We start from the raw sequence: 16,448 nt of genomic DNA on the forward strand, positions 1-16,448 counted from the left end.
TTTATTTAACTTAATACATCATGGTCATCTTCCCGGTGCCATGTCAACTTTTTCTGGCAAGAACTTTACCCAAATATTTCAAATTGGGCTTAATTGCACGTCGGATACAATTAATGGGGTTAATTTATACTAGTAGAAAGTTGTGAGGCTAATTTGCACGTAGTGGCAAACGTTTGGGGCTTATTTGTCACTTCCTCGTTTTGGCTTTTCGATTTAAAACATGTTCCGAATTTGGAAATTTGTTTTCAATAGTAATGCTAATTCGGGTTTGCTTTGGTGTTTTTTCAACTGGAGCATTCAAATACTGAGATTTATTCATTTTGCTCATTTTCCAATTTAAATTACACTATAGATCCTAGTTGTTAAATTCTATATGGGATATTGAAATTTTGGATTCCGGATCTAGTCTCCGATCCAAACCGTATATTAGTTACCAACACGGCGAGTAACATGTTCCCTTGGCCGTTGATCAGTTACAAAAGCGCTCAACTCAAATTTTAAAACACACAACACAGAACACTGCCACCCTATATTAAACAACTGTACACATACAATGATACAACAAAATCAGCTGAAAAATCAATGAAATGGGCTTCTACGGAAGTCTCAAGGCAGCATGAAAAACCTGCCACGCGGTGTAGAAAGGCTTCTCCTTAGAGCAGACACGGATGCATTGTTAGTTTCTCTTGGATTCCGAGGAATGCCTGATTGAACCTTAGTTTCAATCTTTGCACCTGCAACTGATTGAACTGTAGGTAGTAGTTCTCTGCACAAAGTTATGCATCATTTAGTTAATGACAAAGCAGTAAATATACTTAAGCGGAAGCAGGAAGTTAGGAAACTACACATGAAGCACGCTAAGCCATAGCCGAGAATAGAGTATCCATTTTAAACCCGATTTAATATCATGGATGTGTCTCTCAAGATATGTTAGGTGAAAAGCAGTACCTGGGCTCTATATACTGAGAACTCCTAGTCGAGGTCTGACGGAACTTCTTTATTGATGAAATGTTACGAAATGGTGACCCCATAAGGCCGTGATTATCATTTTCTGGCTCAGAAAAGTCACTCTTTACGGCCTCCTCGTCCTCGACCAATGGGAACGTTTCATCAACCCTCGGAACACGGGAGAGCGGTTGACTTAACTTACATTTGCCCTCATTCTTACTCTTTCTCACTGGCCTAGCATTAACCACTTCCTTAAGTTGCGCATTGTCATATAGTGGCTCAACCACTGTACTGCCTAGTGTTGGAAAGATAGACCTGTTAACTGAAGCTCTTGTTGGTAATTGGACTTTCCCAATTGGTTTCTCTATTATTTCAGGCTTGAGCCTACTCCTCATGAGAGCACCTCGATCAGTTGACACAGATCTTCTAACAGGAGGTGATGGTGACCTTGTCATTACGGGCCTTACAAATTTCTCTTCAGAAATATGCGGCATCTTTGGCACGCACTCAATATCCTTGGACCCAGATAGAAGACGCGATCTTCTTTGCTTCCCCTGCGGACAGCTTTTTACCTAAACATGCAAAAACTTCAAATGTAAGTAACTTCTTCATTGGTGCTAATGCACAAATTGGCGGTTTTGTTTACTTTTCACAAGCCAAAACAACTGCCATACCTCAGGTGTTTTCTCATTCATTGGTCGTCCAATCCTTGGCACATTCATTGGAGAGACTGCTCTTACTACTTTTTGACTGTCAATAACGTTTTTGGGGTTCGAGCCTTTTAGATGCTCAAGCTCTGCTTCTTTTTTCTCAAGGGAAGATTTCAGGTTGGATATCTGCAGAAAATAGTTAAACTATTAGCTGATGTTTCAAGGATTGATCAAGAATCAAAGGCATTGAACAAACCTCAGCTCTAAGGTCACGGATTTCTGTTGTTTCTTTGTTGGCTCGAGCAGCACCTAGTTCTATGGATGCAACTCTCTCCGCAAACTTTAGAGTGCTTAGAGTCTCTCCAATTGCATTAGCTTCAGGATTTATGTGGACAAACATCAATGTTTTAGCTTGTCCACCTGCAAAACCATGAGAATTCATGAGAATGTGCCTCAAACACTCGGTAACTGTATTACAATTCTAAGTTACAAGGGGAGAGTTAAGAGTTTAGTTACTCCGTCATCAAGTGAAAACAACAAGTGCCTCAAACACTAAACACGATAGTGAAGCAAGACGGTCTAATGCACGCAACGTTACAAAGAAATACAAACAGTTTTCCCATGACCCATGACGAAAAAATTGTTTAGGAGTTACATTGATATTGCTGACAGCCGTTTAATGAGGCATCATACTGTTATTTGCAATGGATGGATTTTGACGGTTTTATCCTTTCCTTCAGCAGTAGCCAATCATTTTTCTAAAAGAGACGGGAAAAGTTTGTGTTAGTCATTATTATTACCTAAAGAGTCTTGTAGAACTTGAGTGAGCTTGCTATTCCGGTAAGGGATATGAGCACTTTTCTGAGCAAGGGCTGAAATGACATCGCCAAGAGCAGAAAGCGATTTATTTATGTGTTGAGCTTCCTTCAACCTTTCTCCAACAGCTTCAGATTTATCCACCCTTTCGCTACCAGCTAAATCAACCAAATGGAGACAGCCCTTTAAAATTGACCCAGAAATCAACTCTTTTCCTTGGACATGAATGGTTAAGATACTGCACAAATCATAATCATGGTATCAAGAATTCGAAAGAAAAATACTAGACCAACCCTTTAAAATTGTTCCAAATCTGAGTCTTGCCTATGAGATCGACTACTCCTTTCGTTTAGTGCAGTAGCACCTACTGCTCGATTTTTCAGTCCAATACGCATCAAATCGAGAACATCTTGGGTACCACTCACTCTCACTAAAGATGCATCAGGTACATTTAACCCATTGAGCTGAGAGTTGTTCCGAATATCTAATGTAAACATAGTTAAGGAACCAAATAAATGGTCGAGATATTGAGGCTCTTCATAAAAATTGAAAGAAAATAAGAAAATAAAAAACATAATGCATTGAGAGGATATCTTTTGGAAGAACCATCAACAACCAACAAATCTCTAACTTGCTCGTTGTATATTTCAATCATCTGTACTCCAATTTCGTACTGAATTACGTGAGCTCTAGACTTTGACATCTGAAACAGATCTCGCAGTGCTCGATAGTTGACTCCCCATGTGTCTTCTACTGTCAGTTCTGGACCACTCTGGACAATTAAGAGAGACATTAGGAATTAATTGAAAACTACCAACAGAACAACCTTGAATTTGCTATTTTTGACATAAATTAAAAGATTATCATTACCATGGTATAAGTCTTCCCGGAGCCAGTTTGTCCATAAGCAAAGATACAAACATTAAAGCCATCTAACACTGATCTTATCAACGGTTGCGTATCAACATATATTTGCTCTACATCCATAAAACCCATGTAAGATCTTTTGATAAGTCGAAAAAAGCAATGGTAAATTGCAAAAGGGTTAAATTCATACGTTGGGTGGCAGTAGTTCCAAATACTTTATTGAATGCAAAAACTTTTCTTGCATCCCTTCCTTGTCTGTTAGGATGTGCAATAATCAAATTTCCATTTTCTCCGATATGATCAACAGTTGATTGTCCGGTTGAATTCCCATGCAAGAACGGCCTTACCCGACAATAAACTCTTATTGTTCCTAAACAAGAGACATTCATTTGATGATATGTTTGTAACACAATAAACTAAATTTTTCAAAAGGTATGATTGTGACTCTGAGAAAAAAAGTAATTAACCACCTTTCAAATCTTGCACTTGATTGTAAAGTACGCGATTTTCTTCCAAAACCTTGTAGTAAGAAGATGAAGTCACTTCCAAAGTTTTTACATGGTTATCTGCACAAAAGAAGGCAGTAAAGAAAAAGCATTATATTTTCTAGATTACTTTGAGGGAATAGATAGTAATCTCGAGATCTTTGAATAGCAAGTAGAGGTATGAATCTCACTTAGTCTTTCAATTTCTTCTTTCCACACTAACTGGACCTTGTGCACTTCTAGTTTCGTCTCATTGTGAGATGATTTCAGCTCCTGAACAGCGAAATCAGAATAAGTAAACAATATCTTCTAGAAATCGCTTATTCGGCAGTTCAGGACTGTCTAATAGAGTACTAGTGATCTTGCTTAAAATGTAAATGTGAACTTTAAGTTATAAGAAAATCAAATATTTTCGAAGTGAAAAAATAATCCATAGAACTGTAAATGACTACCAATGTATTATTTCTTGGGGCTCCTGTTCTTAGAAACCTAATAGAAGGTGCATGATAGGCTCGTATTTCTACTATCTATTTAGCATATTTTAAGTACAATAAAGCGACATTGGGATGCGGTTTTATATGATTTACGTCACTATTGCCGTTTTTCGAGTGTCGGGGTAATAATGGAGTTTTGAGCAATGACCGGAAGCAAAGACATGTCTTGAAGTCTACCATGATACAAACATCTACAAGCAAGAAGGAAGACTAGCTATGAAGAAGTGAAAGGATGAAGCAATTGAAGATTTGAAGCTTCGTTTGCACAAGGATCGACTTCAAAAGAGTATATCTTGAGTTCTAGAGCTCGTATCGATGCAAGGCCAAGTGGAGGTGAAAGCTTATGTTTTTAGCTTTCCAACGATAGGTCACACGCCTCATTTGGCCAAGTAAAGAGAGAGATATGACTTTTTGGAAAATGCAGTCCAGTACCTTTGACGCGCACCGTGCGCCCTGCGCTTATCTTTATAGGGCGCACCGTGCGCCTTACCTGGGTATTATGCGTTTTGATTACGGGCTTCCATCCAACTTAAGCCCATCATTTCCTCTTTAACCTAGGACTATATATAGGTGAATGCATTAGGGATTCACTATCTTATGCTTTATTTTAGACTTTATTTTGTTAATCAAGTGGTAATTGAAGAATTATCATCTAATTTGGGGTTTTAGATCTAATTATGGAGAACTAATCTCCTATCTTAATCCGACTCAAGGTTTAATCTTTTGGTTGTAAGACTCTTTAATCCTTCTTTTAATTTCATTATCATTGTTTATCCTTTTGTGTTTATTGTTTGAATTTTGGAATCCTTGTTTATATTGAGTAATTAAGTGTGATTTCCTTGTTGCTTAATTAATCAAGTTCCTTAATTTATTGTTGTTGGGATTATTAAGTGTGATTTCCTTGTAATTCCATCTTTGCAACACCTTGTTATTATGCTAATGAATGTGATTTCTTCTTGGCTTAATTAGCAAGTAAAGGATTAACTTGTAATTAGGCATTAATTGTGATTTCATTGTGTCTAATTACCTCTATTGAATCTCTTGTGCTCACATCTTCTTGTTAATTTGACCAATGTATGTGATTTCTACTTGGTAGAATTGTTAAGTTGGGTTATTTGATTAAGTGTGATTTCCTTGTCATTTGGCCATTATTTAGGAGATTTAGAAGATTAATCTTCACAATAGAGTGATAATATATAATTGAAGGATTGATTGAAGGGTTTTGTCAACTAAAGTGCCAAACTTTGGGTCGGGTTAAGTCTTTCTCAAATTGATTAATTTCCATCTTTTAAAACTCTTGATTGATTACTTGCTTTGCACTCTTGTTGAATTTCCTTGCTTTTGTTACAATTGAACTCAACCCAAAACCCCCCCCCCCTTTTTATATAATTGTTGTTACTTTGTCTTAATTATTCTAATTACTCTTTTAATTTCACTATTGCAAAACCCATCTTCTCTTGGGTTCGACCCCTTGCTTGCTATTTTACTAGTTTATAATTAGTGCTAATTAGTGTGTTTAGTGGTATATAAATTGTTAATTTGGCCGTCTTTTAGTGCGACATTTTAGGCGTGTCAAATTTTGGCGCCGTTGCCGGGGAAGGTAACGGTTTTGCTAGTGTGTTATTTGTGTTTTTAGAATAGTTGTTTTAGTTACTCTTTGTTCTTGTTGTTAGTGTCTTGTTCATCACTTGTGTGAACTTTTTGATTGTGTGCTCTTGTGTAGAGTTGTTTATGGTCAATACTAGGAATTCAAGTGAACCACTTTTTCCATTCAATCCGGAGATTCAAAGATCACTTGCTTGGATAGGAGGAGGTATTAGAAGAGACAACCCGGTTATTGAAGAAATTGATCCCGGTTTTCAACAAGACCAAAGAGAAGATAACAACATCCCTTTTGAACAACCCATACCCATACAAATCATCATGGGTGATCGTGAAGACGGGGATCCACAAATCATCATGGCCTAGAACTATTAAGGAACTTACCGCCCCGGATCTCACACAAGTGCCCTTGTGTATCTCCTTTCCGGCCTTGGCGGAAAATGCCACCTTTGAGTTGAAGTCCGGGCTCATTCACCAATTGCCCCAATTTCATGGACTTAGCACGGAAGATCCCAACAAGCATCTCAACAAATTTCATGTTGTTTGCTCAAGCATGAAGCCAAATGGGGTTACCGATGAGCAACTTCAACTAAGGGCCTTCCCTTTCTCACTCAAGGACGCGGCAAATGATTGGCTTTATTATCTCCCTACCGGGAGCATCACCACTTGGAATCAAATGAAGAAGGCTTTCTTAGAAAAGTATTTTCCCGCTAGTCTCTCCTCTCAATTGAAGAAAGAAATAAGTAATGTTGAACAAATGGATGGGGAGAACTTGTATGCGTATTGGGAGAGGTTTAAACAACTTCTTGCTAGTTGTCCATACCATGGGTATACCGACCACGACCTTCTCTTGAACTTTTGTGGTGGTCTACTTGAGGATGATGCTAGGATGATTAAAGCCGCCACCCAAGGTGGAATTGAATACATGTCGGTCCAAGAAGCAAATGAGTTGATTGAAAGGTTGGTAGGAAGCTCTAGGAATTTTGGGAGGAGAATTAGGAAGACAAGTGGGACATCCTCTTCAAGGCACAGCTCCAACCATATGGAGGAGAAAGTTGATTTTCTTACCAATTTGGTCAAGGAACTTACAAAAGGAGGTGGGAGTGCTTCTCATGTGAAATTTTGTGGTCTTTGTAATGACCCAACTCATCCCACCGATGGGTGTCCATCTTTGCAAACGGAGGAGGCAATTGAAGCGGTGAAGGCTATTGGGTTTAGGAAGTTTGACCCCTATTCCAACACTTACAATGAAGGGTGGAAATCTCATCCAAATATGGGTTGGGGTGGAAACCAAAATCAAAACCAAAATCAAAATCAAAAAGGGGCTTCAAACTCTTCCTTTCAAAAGCCAAATCAAAATCAAAACCAATCCCAAAATTCCTTGGAAGAGATGATGAAAACACTTGCTATGAATCAAATGACAATGCAAAAAGAAAGCCAAGTCTTGCTACAAAATATCAAGGAATTTCAAACCGCCGTGCTTCAACAAAACCGACTCACCGACTCTAGGTTTGTTAACCTTGAGACCCAAGTTGGTCAAATCCTCACTATACTCAATTCTCAACCCACCCAAGGAGGGAGTCTCCCTTCTCACACCATTCCTCCACCCACCAAGGAACAAGCAAAAGCGGTCTCTTTGAGGAATGGTTGAGAGTTGGTAGAGGCACCCAAGGCTCCTAAGAAGACAAGACCACTTCCTATTGTTCATGAAGTGGAGGATGTGGTTGAAGATGAAATTGAAGTGGTAGTGGAACAAGGGGAAGCATCTACACCTCAACAAGTAAGGGTCAATGAACCGCTTCCGGAATATAAGCCACAAGCTCCATTTCCAAGTGCTTTGAATGATAAAAGGATGATTGACAAGAAAACTTCAAGCCTTTATGATATCTTTCGTAAAGTGGAGGTAAACATTCCTCTCCTTGATCTTCTTAGTAGTGTGCCCAAGCATGCAAAATTTTTGAAAGAGTTGTGCACTACTAAGAGGACCAACAAGGCAAAAAGTATGAAAAAGGTAAGGGCTAGTGAACATGTGTCGGCAATTTTTCAAAAACGTTTGCCACAAAAATGTAGTGATCCAGGCATGTTCACCATCCCTTGTAAAATTGGAGACTTGGATTGTCAACATGCTATGCTTGATTTAGGTGCATCTATTAATGTCTTGCCCAATTACCTTTATGAGTCTCTCAAGTTAGGGCCTTTGAAACCGACTCGTACGGTCATTTCTTTGGCCGATAGGTCCAATATCTATCCTAAGGGAATTGTGGAAGATGTATTGGTGAAGGTGGGGGAAATGCTTTTCCCCGCCGACTTCTATGTGATTGAAATGGAACCCGAGAAAGGCTCCACTCCCATTTTGTTGGGAAGGCCTTTCATGAGAACCTCCAACACCAAGATTGATGTATCTAGTGGACGCCTCACAATGGAATTTGAAGGGGAAATGATTGAGTATAGCATACATGAAGCAATGAAATACCCAACCGAGACCTCCTCTTTGTGTTTTCTTGAGATTTTCGAACCAATTGTTCAAACCGTGTATGAATTGTGTAAAATTGACACATTAAATGTTGCTTTAACTAATGGTTTGGTTGGAGAGGATATTGGGTATGCTTTGTCTTGTAATTTGCAGGACTTGGAAGCAACCCCATTCATGGAAGAATGGGAAGAAATCGAAACAAGAAACAGGGCAGCAGACCAGGCGCACCGTGCGCCCAACCCAGTCCACCAGGGCACACCGTGCGCTCAGACCCCTGTCCGTGATTTTTGTTTCATTTCTTCCTCTTTGTTGGAAGAGTTACCAAATGAGAGACCTATTCCCTCAATAGTTAAGGCTCCTATTGTTGAGTTAAAGCCCTTGCCAAGTCACTTGAAGTATGTTTATCTAGGGGAGGAAGAAACCAAACCCGTTCGCCAACCGCAAAGGCGTTTGAATCCACCCACGGAGGAATTGGAAGAAAACGAAAATGTTGTGGTCCTTGAGGATGTTGGTTGTGACCCTTCTTTGGCTAAGAAGTTAGTGAGTATGAATTTTAAAGAGAATGTTAAGAGGGTAGAGAACATGACGATTGTTGAACTTTTGCCGCACAAAGAGGAACCTCCCCTAGTTTACATGAAAGAGCCACCCATTCTAATTCCTAAAGAACCTCTTGTGTTCTTTCACTATTACTTGGTTTTTACCAAGTCTAACCCTTCTTTCAAGGAGTCTTATCGTGACATTGCATTGTTTTTCGAACATGCTTCAATGAATCACTTGTCATATGCATATGTTCTCATCGTGAATGCTTGGTATGTCTTGACTTTCTATTATTGTCACTTTTCTTGTTTGTGGGCTAACATGTTTGATAGGTTACTACGAGCATTGAGTTGCTCCGCTCTTGACCATTGATAGAAGATGAAGCTTGAAAAGGCGTCGAGCAAACGACGGAAACCAAAAGCGCTTTACGGGAGGCAACCCGTACTCCTTCTTTAATGTTTTTATTATTGTCTTTTCCTAATATTGGATTATGAGTTGTTACTTGTGTGTAAAACTCAACTATTTGAGTAGTGCACACAAGGTGTTTGTGAAATGGTGCAAGTGATTTATTAAAATCTTTTGATAAGTCCTTGCTTGAGAGTAAAAAGTATCATGCTTGACAATTCCACCAATGCTCCTTATCAAGCCTATTCAAGCAACCCTTGTGCCTCATTATTCCCAATCTCATTTTTTTTGACACAATCACTACATACATCACCACTCTTCTTTGCCTAATTGTCTAAAGACCTTATTTCCCTATCATTACCTCGATTATGTGGAATCACCTACAAAAGAATAGCCACTTTCACTTCCCCAAATCAAACAATGAAAAAGAAGCAATCAAAAGTTCAAATATGAAAGAGTTTTGTTGGAAAAATGGTGAAGTGTGTTGAGTTATCATTTTGCCCATGATTTGTGCTTGGTACACCATGATAATACCAAGTGAAGTAGATGAAGAGGAGGTGTAAGGTGTGAATCTTTGAGCTCATCATCGAGAGTCGAGGGTGTTTGGTGGTGTAAGTTAGTGAGCTTGTGAGATGGAGTTGAACTTGTTCTAATTTGAAGAGAAAGTGGGTGCCTCAAGTCATTTCATTGAGGTTGATTGTGATGTTCACCTTCACTTTGGGGACAAAGTGAAAAACAAAGTGTGGGGTGGACATGTGTTGGTAATATCATGTATATATTGTAATATATTCATTTCATGCATCGTATTTCAATTCAAAAAAAAAAGGAAAAAAAGGAAAAAAGAGAAAAAAGAAAGAAAAACCCGGCTAGGATGAAAACCCGAAAGGGCATCCTAGGCAAAAATGGGAAAGTGGCCGAGGTCGAAGTGAAAACCCGAAAGGGCACTCTGGGCAAAATGAAAAAAATGAGTGCGAGCCACGTGAGATAGAGTGAGGAAAATGCTAAACCGAAAACCCGCAAGGGCGGGCGGTTTAGGCAAAATGAGAGATTTAGGCAAAATGAAAAATGATTGAAACTTTTAAGTCTTGTCACATAATTTTACTATTTCCTACATGTGTTGGTGACATAAGAGGAGGGGTCAAAGAAGGTTGGAAGGGTAGGTTAGAAGTGTGCCAAGGCTAGGAGGGGGAATTGGAGGCCTATCTTATGACTAGCACTTGGTGCATTTGGTGTTTGAGTTGTTTGGATGATATTGTTGTTGTTGTATGATTTGTCATGGATTGTGTTGAAGTATTTTTGGAGGATTTTGAGGTTGTCTAATTATTGAGTTTGGAGGTGTTTGATGCTAGATAACCTTGTGTTTCAAATGAATGGAGTGATAAGGGGGAGAAATAAGGAGGATGTTATGTTATTGGATTGTGAAAATGAGATTGAATTGGTGGAAATTAGGATCATCTTAGATGAGGGAAGACACAAGGAGGGAGTGTGAGTGAAGAGCGACTCTTGATTGGAGGATTTGGGTCACTTACTTTTGTGATGATGTTGTAACGGAATAGTGACCATGTTGATAATGTGATGAGGGTGACATAAGTAGGATGAGGTGTGAGAGAAGAGGGATGGATCGATTGAGCTTACCCATACTTATTTTGTGAGCCTTTTGTTGATTGATTGGTTCTATAATAGTTTGCTCGGGACGAGCAAAGGCTTAAGTGTGGAGTGTTTGATAGACTCGTATTTCTACTTTCTATTTAGCATATTTTAAGTACAATAAAGCGACATTGGGATGCGGTTTTATATGATTTACGTCACTATTGCCGTTTTTCGAGTGTCGGGGTAATAATGGAGTTTTGAGCAATGACCGGAAGCAAAGACATGTCTTGAAGTCTACCATGATACAAACATCTACAAGCAAGAAGGAAGACTAGCTATGAAGAAGTGAAAGGATGAAGCAATTGAAGATTTGAAGCTTCGTTTGCACAAGGATCGACTTCAAAAGAGTATATCTTGAGTTCTAGAGCTCGTATCGATGCAAGGCCAAGTGGAGGTGAAAGCTTATGTTTTTAGCTTTCCAACGATAGGTCACACGCCTCATTTGGCCAAGTAAAGAGAGAGATATGACTTTTGGAAAATGCAGTCCAGTACAGACTGGCGCACCGTGCGCCCTGCCCTATCTTATAGGGCGCACGTGCGCCTTACCTGGGTATTATGCGTTTTGATTACGGGCTTCCATCCAACTTAAGCCCATCATTTCCTCTTTAACCTAGGACTATATATAGGTGAATGCATTAGGGATTCACTATCTTATGCTTTATTTTAGACTTTATTTTGTTAATCAAGTGGTAATTGAAGAATTATCATCTAATTTGGGGTTTTAGATCTAATTATGGAGAACTAATCTCCTATCTTAATCCGACTCAAGGTTTAATCTTTTGGTTGTAAGACTCTTTAATCCTTCTTTTAATTTCATTATCATTGTTTATCCTTTTGTGTTTATTGTTTGAATTTTGGAATCCTTGTTTATATTGAGTAATTAAGTGTGATTTCCTTGTTGCTTAATTAATCAAGTTCCTTAATTTATTGTTGTTGGGATTATTAAGTGTGATTTCCTTGTAATTCCATCTTTGCAACACCTTGTTATTATGCTAATGAATGTGATTTCTTCTTGGCTTAATTAGCAAGTAAAGGATTAACTTGTAATTAGGCATTAATTGTGATTTCATTGTGTCTAATTACCTCTATTGAATCTCTTGTGCTCACATCTTCTTGTTAATTTGACCAATGTATGTGATTTCTACTTGGTAGAATTGTTAAGTTGGGTTATTTGATTAAGTGTGATTTCCTTGTCATTTGGCCATTATTTAGGAGATTTAGAAGATTAATCTTCACAATAGAGTGATAATATATAATTGAAGGATTGATTGAAGGGTTTTGTCAACTAAAGTGCCAAACTTTGGGTCGGGTTAAGTCTTTCTCAAATTGATTAATTTCCATCTTTTAAAACTCTTGATTGATTACTTGCTTTGCACTCTTGTTTGAATTTCCTTGCTTTTAGGCGTGTCAGTGCACCTTGAGCATGGTGATGGATGAGAAATATTACACTGACACGAAAAACACGATAAAGTTGAATGGCAAACAAAATGCTAAGCTGAAAAACTTAAATTACCAGAAGCTCTCTCTGTTGTTCATCGATTACACCTTTATAATTGATTGAATTGTCTGATTCCTGCTGAATGACGTCTCTTTTTCCCCCACATATGCAAAAACCTGCTATATCCGTGGACCTTATAGCAGCCGACTTTTGGCTAAGATACCGGGAAATTGCTGCTAAAAATTCTTCATGTGTGACTGTTGTTTCATACTTCAAAGTTTTCTTTAACAAAAGGCCGAGCTACAAAAGCACCATACAAATACTAGATGAGCGCTGTCATTACAAAAAATTCCCGAGAAAAAAAAAATGTCTGTATTAGCCCAATTACCTGAACACCTTCTGAAACAAGCACTCTGGAAAGATCCTTTACAACCTTTCTGATCACAATATCGATAACCTGCTCATAGTGCACCAGTTTTCTGATATGAGAATGTTATTACATTGTTCATTCATTTTAACGGTTATGCAAAATCTAAATGACCCTACATTAATCATCATAGAGGAGAAGTCTTACCTACCGTTGAATTCAAAGGCGAGTCCTCAAATTTGCTCCTCTCATGGATATATGCCTGCAAAATGCTGAGCACAAAGCGATCCAATAGAAAGCACAGAGATTTTCCTGCCTTGGATCCCTCACTTAGAACGTTGCTAGAGAGGTGGAGAAACTCGGAAAGATGTTCATACTGTGATATTTCGCATTCATCAAATGAATCATCAGCACTTTCACTGCCAACTGAAGAAGAGGAACAGTCTTTGGTGGGGAATGATGTGATCCTCACTGTTCCACCGTATCTCCACACTCCAATTCCACCCGCTTGCCTCCACTCATAGTAGCCTTTCAGGCACAGAATGCACTCCACAACTTTGTTTGAAGAGCCTCCCTGTATATAATACAGTCATTTGATTACGATCCATAGCATTCGTTAATGTTAGTCTTTGTGTGAAAAACCAAAGGTAAATAAACGACCAACGAAGGATATATAAGCTAAGAAACTAGTAAAGAAAAAAAAGAAGAGAGAAACCGTTTCCAAGTCAGAGGCTTCGAAAGTCAAGAGCTTCAAATTGCCGACAGCTACTAAGAAGTTTCTCATGTTTTCAAAGTACTGAATGGCTGATTGTGCTGCCCCCTCCATTGACTGCATTATCAACCCTTGATTGTCTACCACCTTTGCCACAGTAAAACAGTATTGACGCGGTAAATCATTCAGATAAATATAATGTTAATAAGAGTGTACTGTCTAAATTTGAGAAGTGAAAAATATAGAGGCATTATATACTTTGTGGACAGCACCAGGATGGACTTTGTTGAGGACATTGCAGAGAATAAGGCCGTTGCGAAGAGCTAAGCAGAATTCTTCTTGGGAGGGTTCCTTTGGCAGGGTGTCCCATGCAACTTGGTCCATCTCCCTTAGCCATCCTGCTGCCTGGTACCTCCTTTGTGCTGCGACATGACACTCATAGTCAGTGGCGGAATTAAGGGGGTTAGTAGGGAGCAATCATCCCCTAGCACTGAAAAAAATTGGAGATGCTTTTCTAATTCAGTGTCCTACGTATAAATCTTGGTTCCGCCATTGCTCATAGTTGAAACCGAATAAATATGGAATTCAAACACAATTATAGTACGAGTACATTACTATTTACTACCCAATACCCATCCATGTGATATACTGATATATTCTCTAATTTTCTATTACGTCTTCAATTCACTATATTAAATGTACTAATGCTAGGTTTAGCTCAATATTTAGGTACAACCATCTAATGTACTGCCCTTTTAGTTACTTCGAATGGATTATTATTAGTACAATTGGGGTCCTTCAATCCTCTTTGTAATGAAATTTTTATACTTGTAATACATTATGTAACGGGTTAATTCCACGCCTGATCTAAAATGTCAAAATTATTTACACCAATTATCAAGCACTATCGATCAAGATTGACAATAATTAAAATGTAGAGAAAGACAAAATGCACGAAATTGTAAAGAAAAGAAATCAATTAAAATCCTCTCTATTTCCTGTCAATGGTCCAAATTCTGTTCCGAGATGATCTAAGAGTCAATTGAAATATGTTCTACTAGAATAAACAGGGAGAAAATGAAATGGAGAGGGTACAGACTAAGACGGAAATGACCATCAAATGTCAAGATCTAAAGCAAGGAACAGTACTAAGATCCCAAAAACAAGAAAGCAAACATATGAAATAATAATGAAGATTGTTAAAGCATGCATAACATGATGCCTCAATTGCCTCATATGGTCCAGCCATTCCAGCTCCTTCTCACCATTAACCTTTAATTCTGCCTTCCTTTAGCCTATCAAACCCACTTAATTTAGGATTATTTATTCAACTTCCTAAACCATGATTAAAGAAGGGTCCCAAGCTTCATTAGGAAGGCAAGTGCACCTAAACCGGCGCTCATTAAGGACATGCAGGCCAGGGTTCCACTTTCTGGCCGGACCCACCCGGTTCGCTTTTCTAAAGTGGGGGAATTTACAGGCTTAAACTGATGGGCCACCCTGGCCTATCTTACTTCTCAACATCATCATATCCCGCATCATATACTTTGCTTTTGGCTCATTTGTTTACATTGTTACCTTTAGGTTCTAAAATAAAACAAATTACACAAATTTTCATTTATGATGTAATTTTCCATAAAAATGATTATGTTGTAAGTTTACCATGGTCACTAAGGTAAAATAATAGACGCAGCAAACAAACATCTACGATATCACAAGTTGTACGTGAGATGGTACGAGTCATGGACTTACGTGACTTCCTCGCCAACTAACTAACCAATGTACGTACTACCTCTAGTCAAATTTTTTGTTACGGAGTATTTTTTATTAAAATACCTCTTTTAAGGTAAAGAAATTATTGAAACAAGAAATATTTTGGAGAATTATCAAAAAGATTACACATACTATGGAAAATTATGATACATTCCAGTTTGTACATGTTTGAATGATATTCTACATCCTAACTTATAAGACTTGGAAATTAAGAATTTGGTTCAAAACTCCGATGAGGTCAAAATGCAGGCAATTCGATCATAAGAGAAATTCGTAAGGGGAGTACTAGTTACTCGTACTAATTAAGTTGGTAAAACAAGAACAATAGTTATTCCTATGTTAGACCGTTATACATGTATCAAGTCATTAATTCATTTATAAAGCAGGTAGCATAAGGTAAGATTATTACATATAGTACGTATATAACGGTCTCATTTAAGTTATTGTGAAAATAAAGAAATACCTGTTTCACCAGCTTTTCGAAGGGCGAGTTCATGATCACTAATAATATCATCAACATCATTACTATTAGACAACAAAGCCTTGAGTCCCCTCAAATTCTTATGTGGAGACATAAACTTACATGCAATATTTTCAACCGGCATCGTCTCTTCTTCCTAAACTGACTCGACTCAAACCCGAAATCTCTTATCTAATCTACCTAGAAAATCCTTTCAAAAATCGAGAATTGTAAAACGGAAGTTGTGTAAAGTGAAGTTGGTTGAACAATAAGAATTGGATATTGTTGTTGAAATGTTATGTTTTTCTTTTGTAAGAAGTAATGAAGGAAGGAATGTTTATAAAAAAATGGTGAGGTGTGGCAATTTGGAGAGACAGATAAAGTAATTAAAGGGTATAAATAATAAATAAATTAAAATATATGTGTCTCCTCGCTTGAAAGTAACGTTGGCGTTGAATTGTTATTATTGTTTTTTTTTTCTTTTGAAATTAAAAAGTGGAAGTTTTCTTTTTAATTTGAGCAAAAAAGTTGAAGGTTTGGTTTAGTTGAATGCAGATTGGCGGGCATACCGTTTGGGATTAACTTAGATTTTTGAAATTACTATGGAGCAGTTCATTTGTTGTACAGTTATGTTATCTCCATTTAACTGCGGCAAACAGATCGGGTCATGACGGATTCGTGTCACATGTAAACGGGTTACAAACCCTTTAACCCAAACCCGACCCAACTAAATCTCGTGTCATGTCAATATTTGGAAAGGTTAAGTATAGG

General features: G+C 38.1%; 1 protein-coding gene across 1 annotated transcript; it reads right to left on the reverse strand.

Annotated features, from left to right (window-relative positions):
• Window positions 1-427: 427 nt before the first annotated feature.
• Window positions 428-16,049, reverse strand: LOC141657210 (kinesin-like protein KIN-14F). Its single transcript, XM_074464366.1, has 17 exons — window positions 15,681-16,049; window positions 13,703-13,866; window positions 13,448-13,591; window positions 12,944-13,306; window positions 12,754-12,822; window positions 12,441-12,665; window positions 3,958-4,039; window positions 3,752-3,847; window positions 3,472-3,651; window positions 3,285-3,391; window positions 3,008-3,186; window positions 2,739-2,903; window positions 2,399-2,652; window positions 1,855-2,018; window positions 1,623-1,784; window positions 949-1,520; window positions 428-766 (listed from the first exon to the last, which is right to left on the reverse strand). Exons 1-17 carry the CDS (start codon window positions 15,820-15,822, stop codon window positions 607-609), a joined length of 3,228 nt encoding a protein of 1,075 aa, XP_074320467.1. The 5' UTR covers window positions 15,823-16,049; the 3' UTR covers window positions 428-606.
• Between the last annotated feature and the right edge of the window lie 399 nt (window positions 16,050-16,448).

This window comes from Silene latifolia, chromosome 5 (genome assembly GCF_048544455.1).
Source record: "Silene latifolia isolate original U9 population chromosome 5, ASM4854445v1, whole genome shotgun sequence".
Taxonomy (NCBI): Eukaryota; Viridiplantae; Streptophyta; class Magnoliopsida; order Caryophyllales; family Caryophyllaceae; genus Silene; species Silene latifolia.

What these genes read in the sequence shown, in the direction of transcription:
- LOC141657210 (XM_074464366.1), bottom strand. Translation starts at nt 15,822, where the DNA reads ATGCCGGTTGAAAATATTGCATGTAAGTTTATGTCTCCACATAAGAAT. An exon ending in ATCCTGGTGCTGTCCACAAA is followed by an intron (nt 13,592 to 13,702) that starts GTATATAATGCC and finishes ACTGTGGCAAAG; the next exon opens with GTGGTAGACAATCAAGGGTT. An exon ending in ACTCGCCTTTGAATTCAACG is followed by an intron (nt 12,823 to 12,943) that starts GTAGGTAAGACT and finishes CACTATGAGCAG; the next exon opens with GTTATCGATATTGTGATCAG.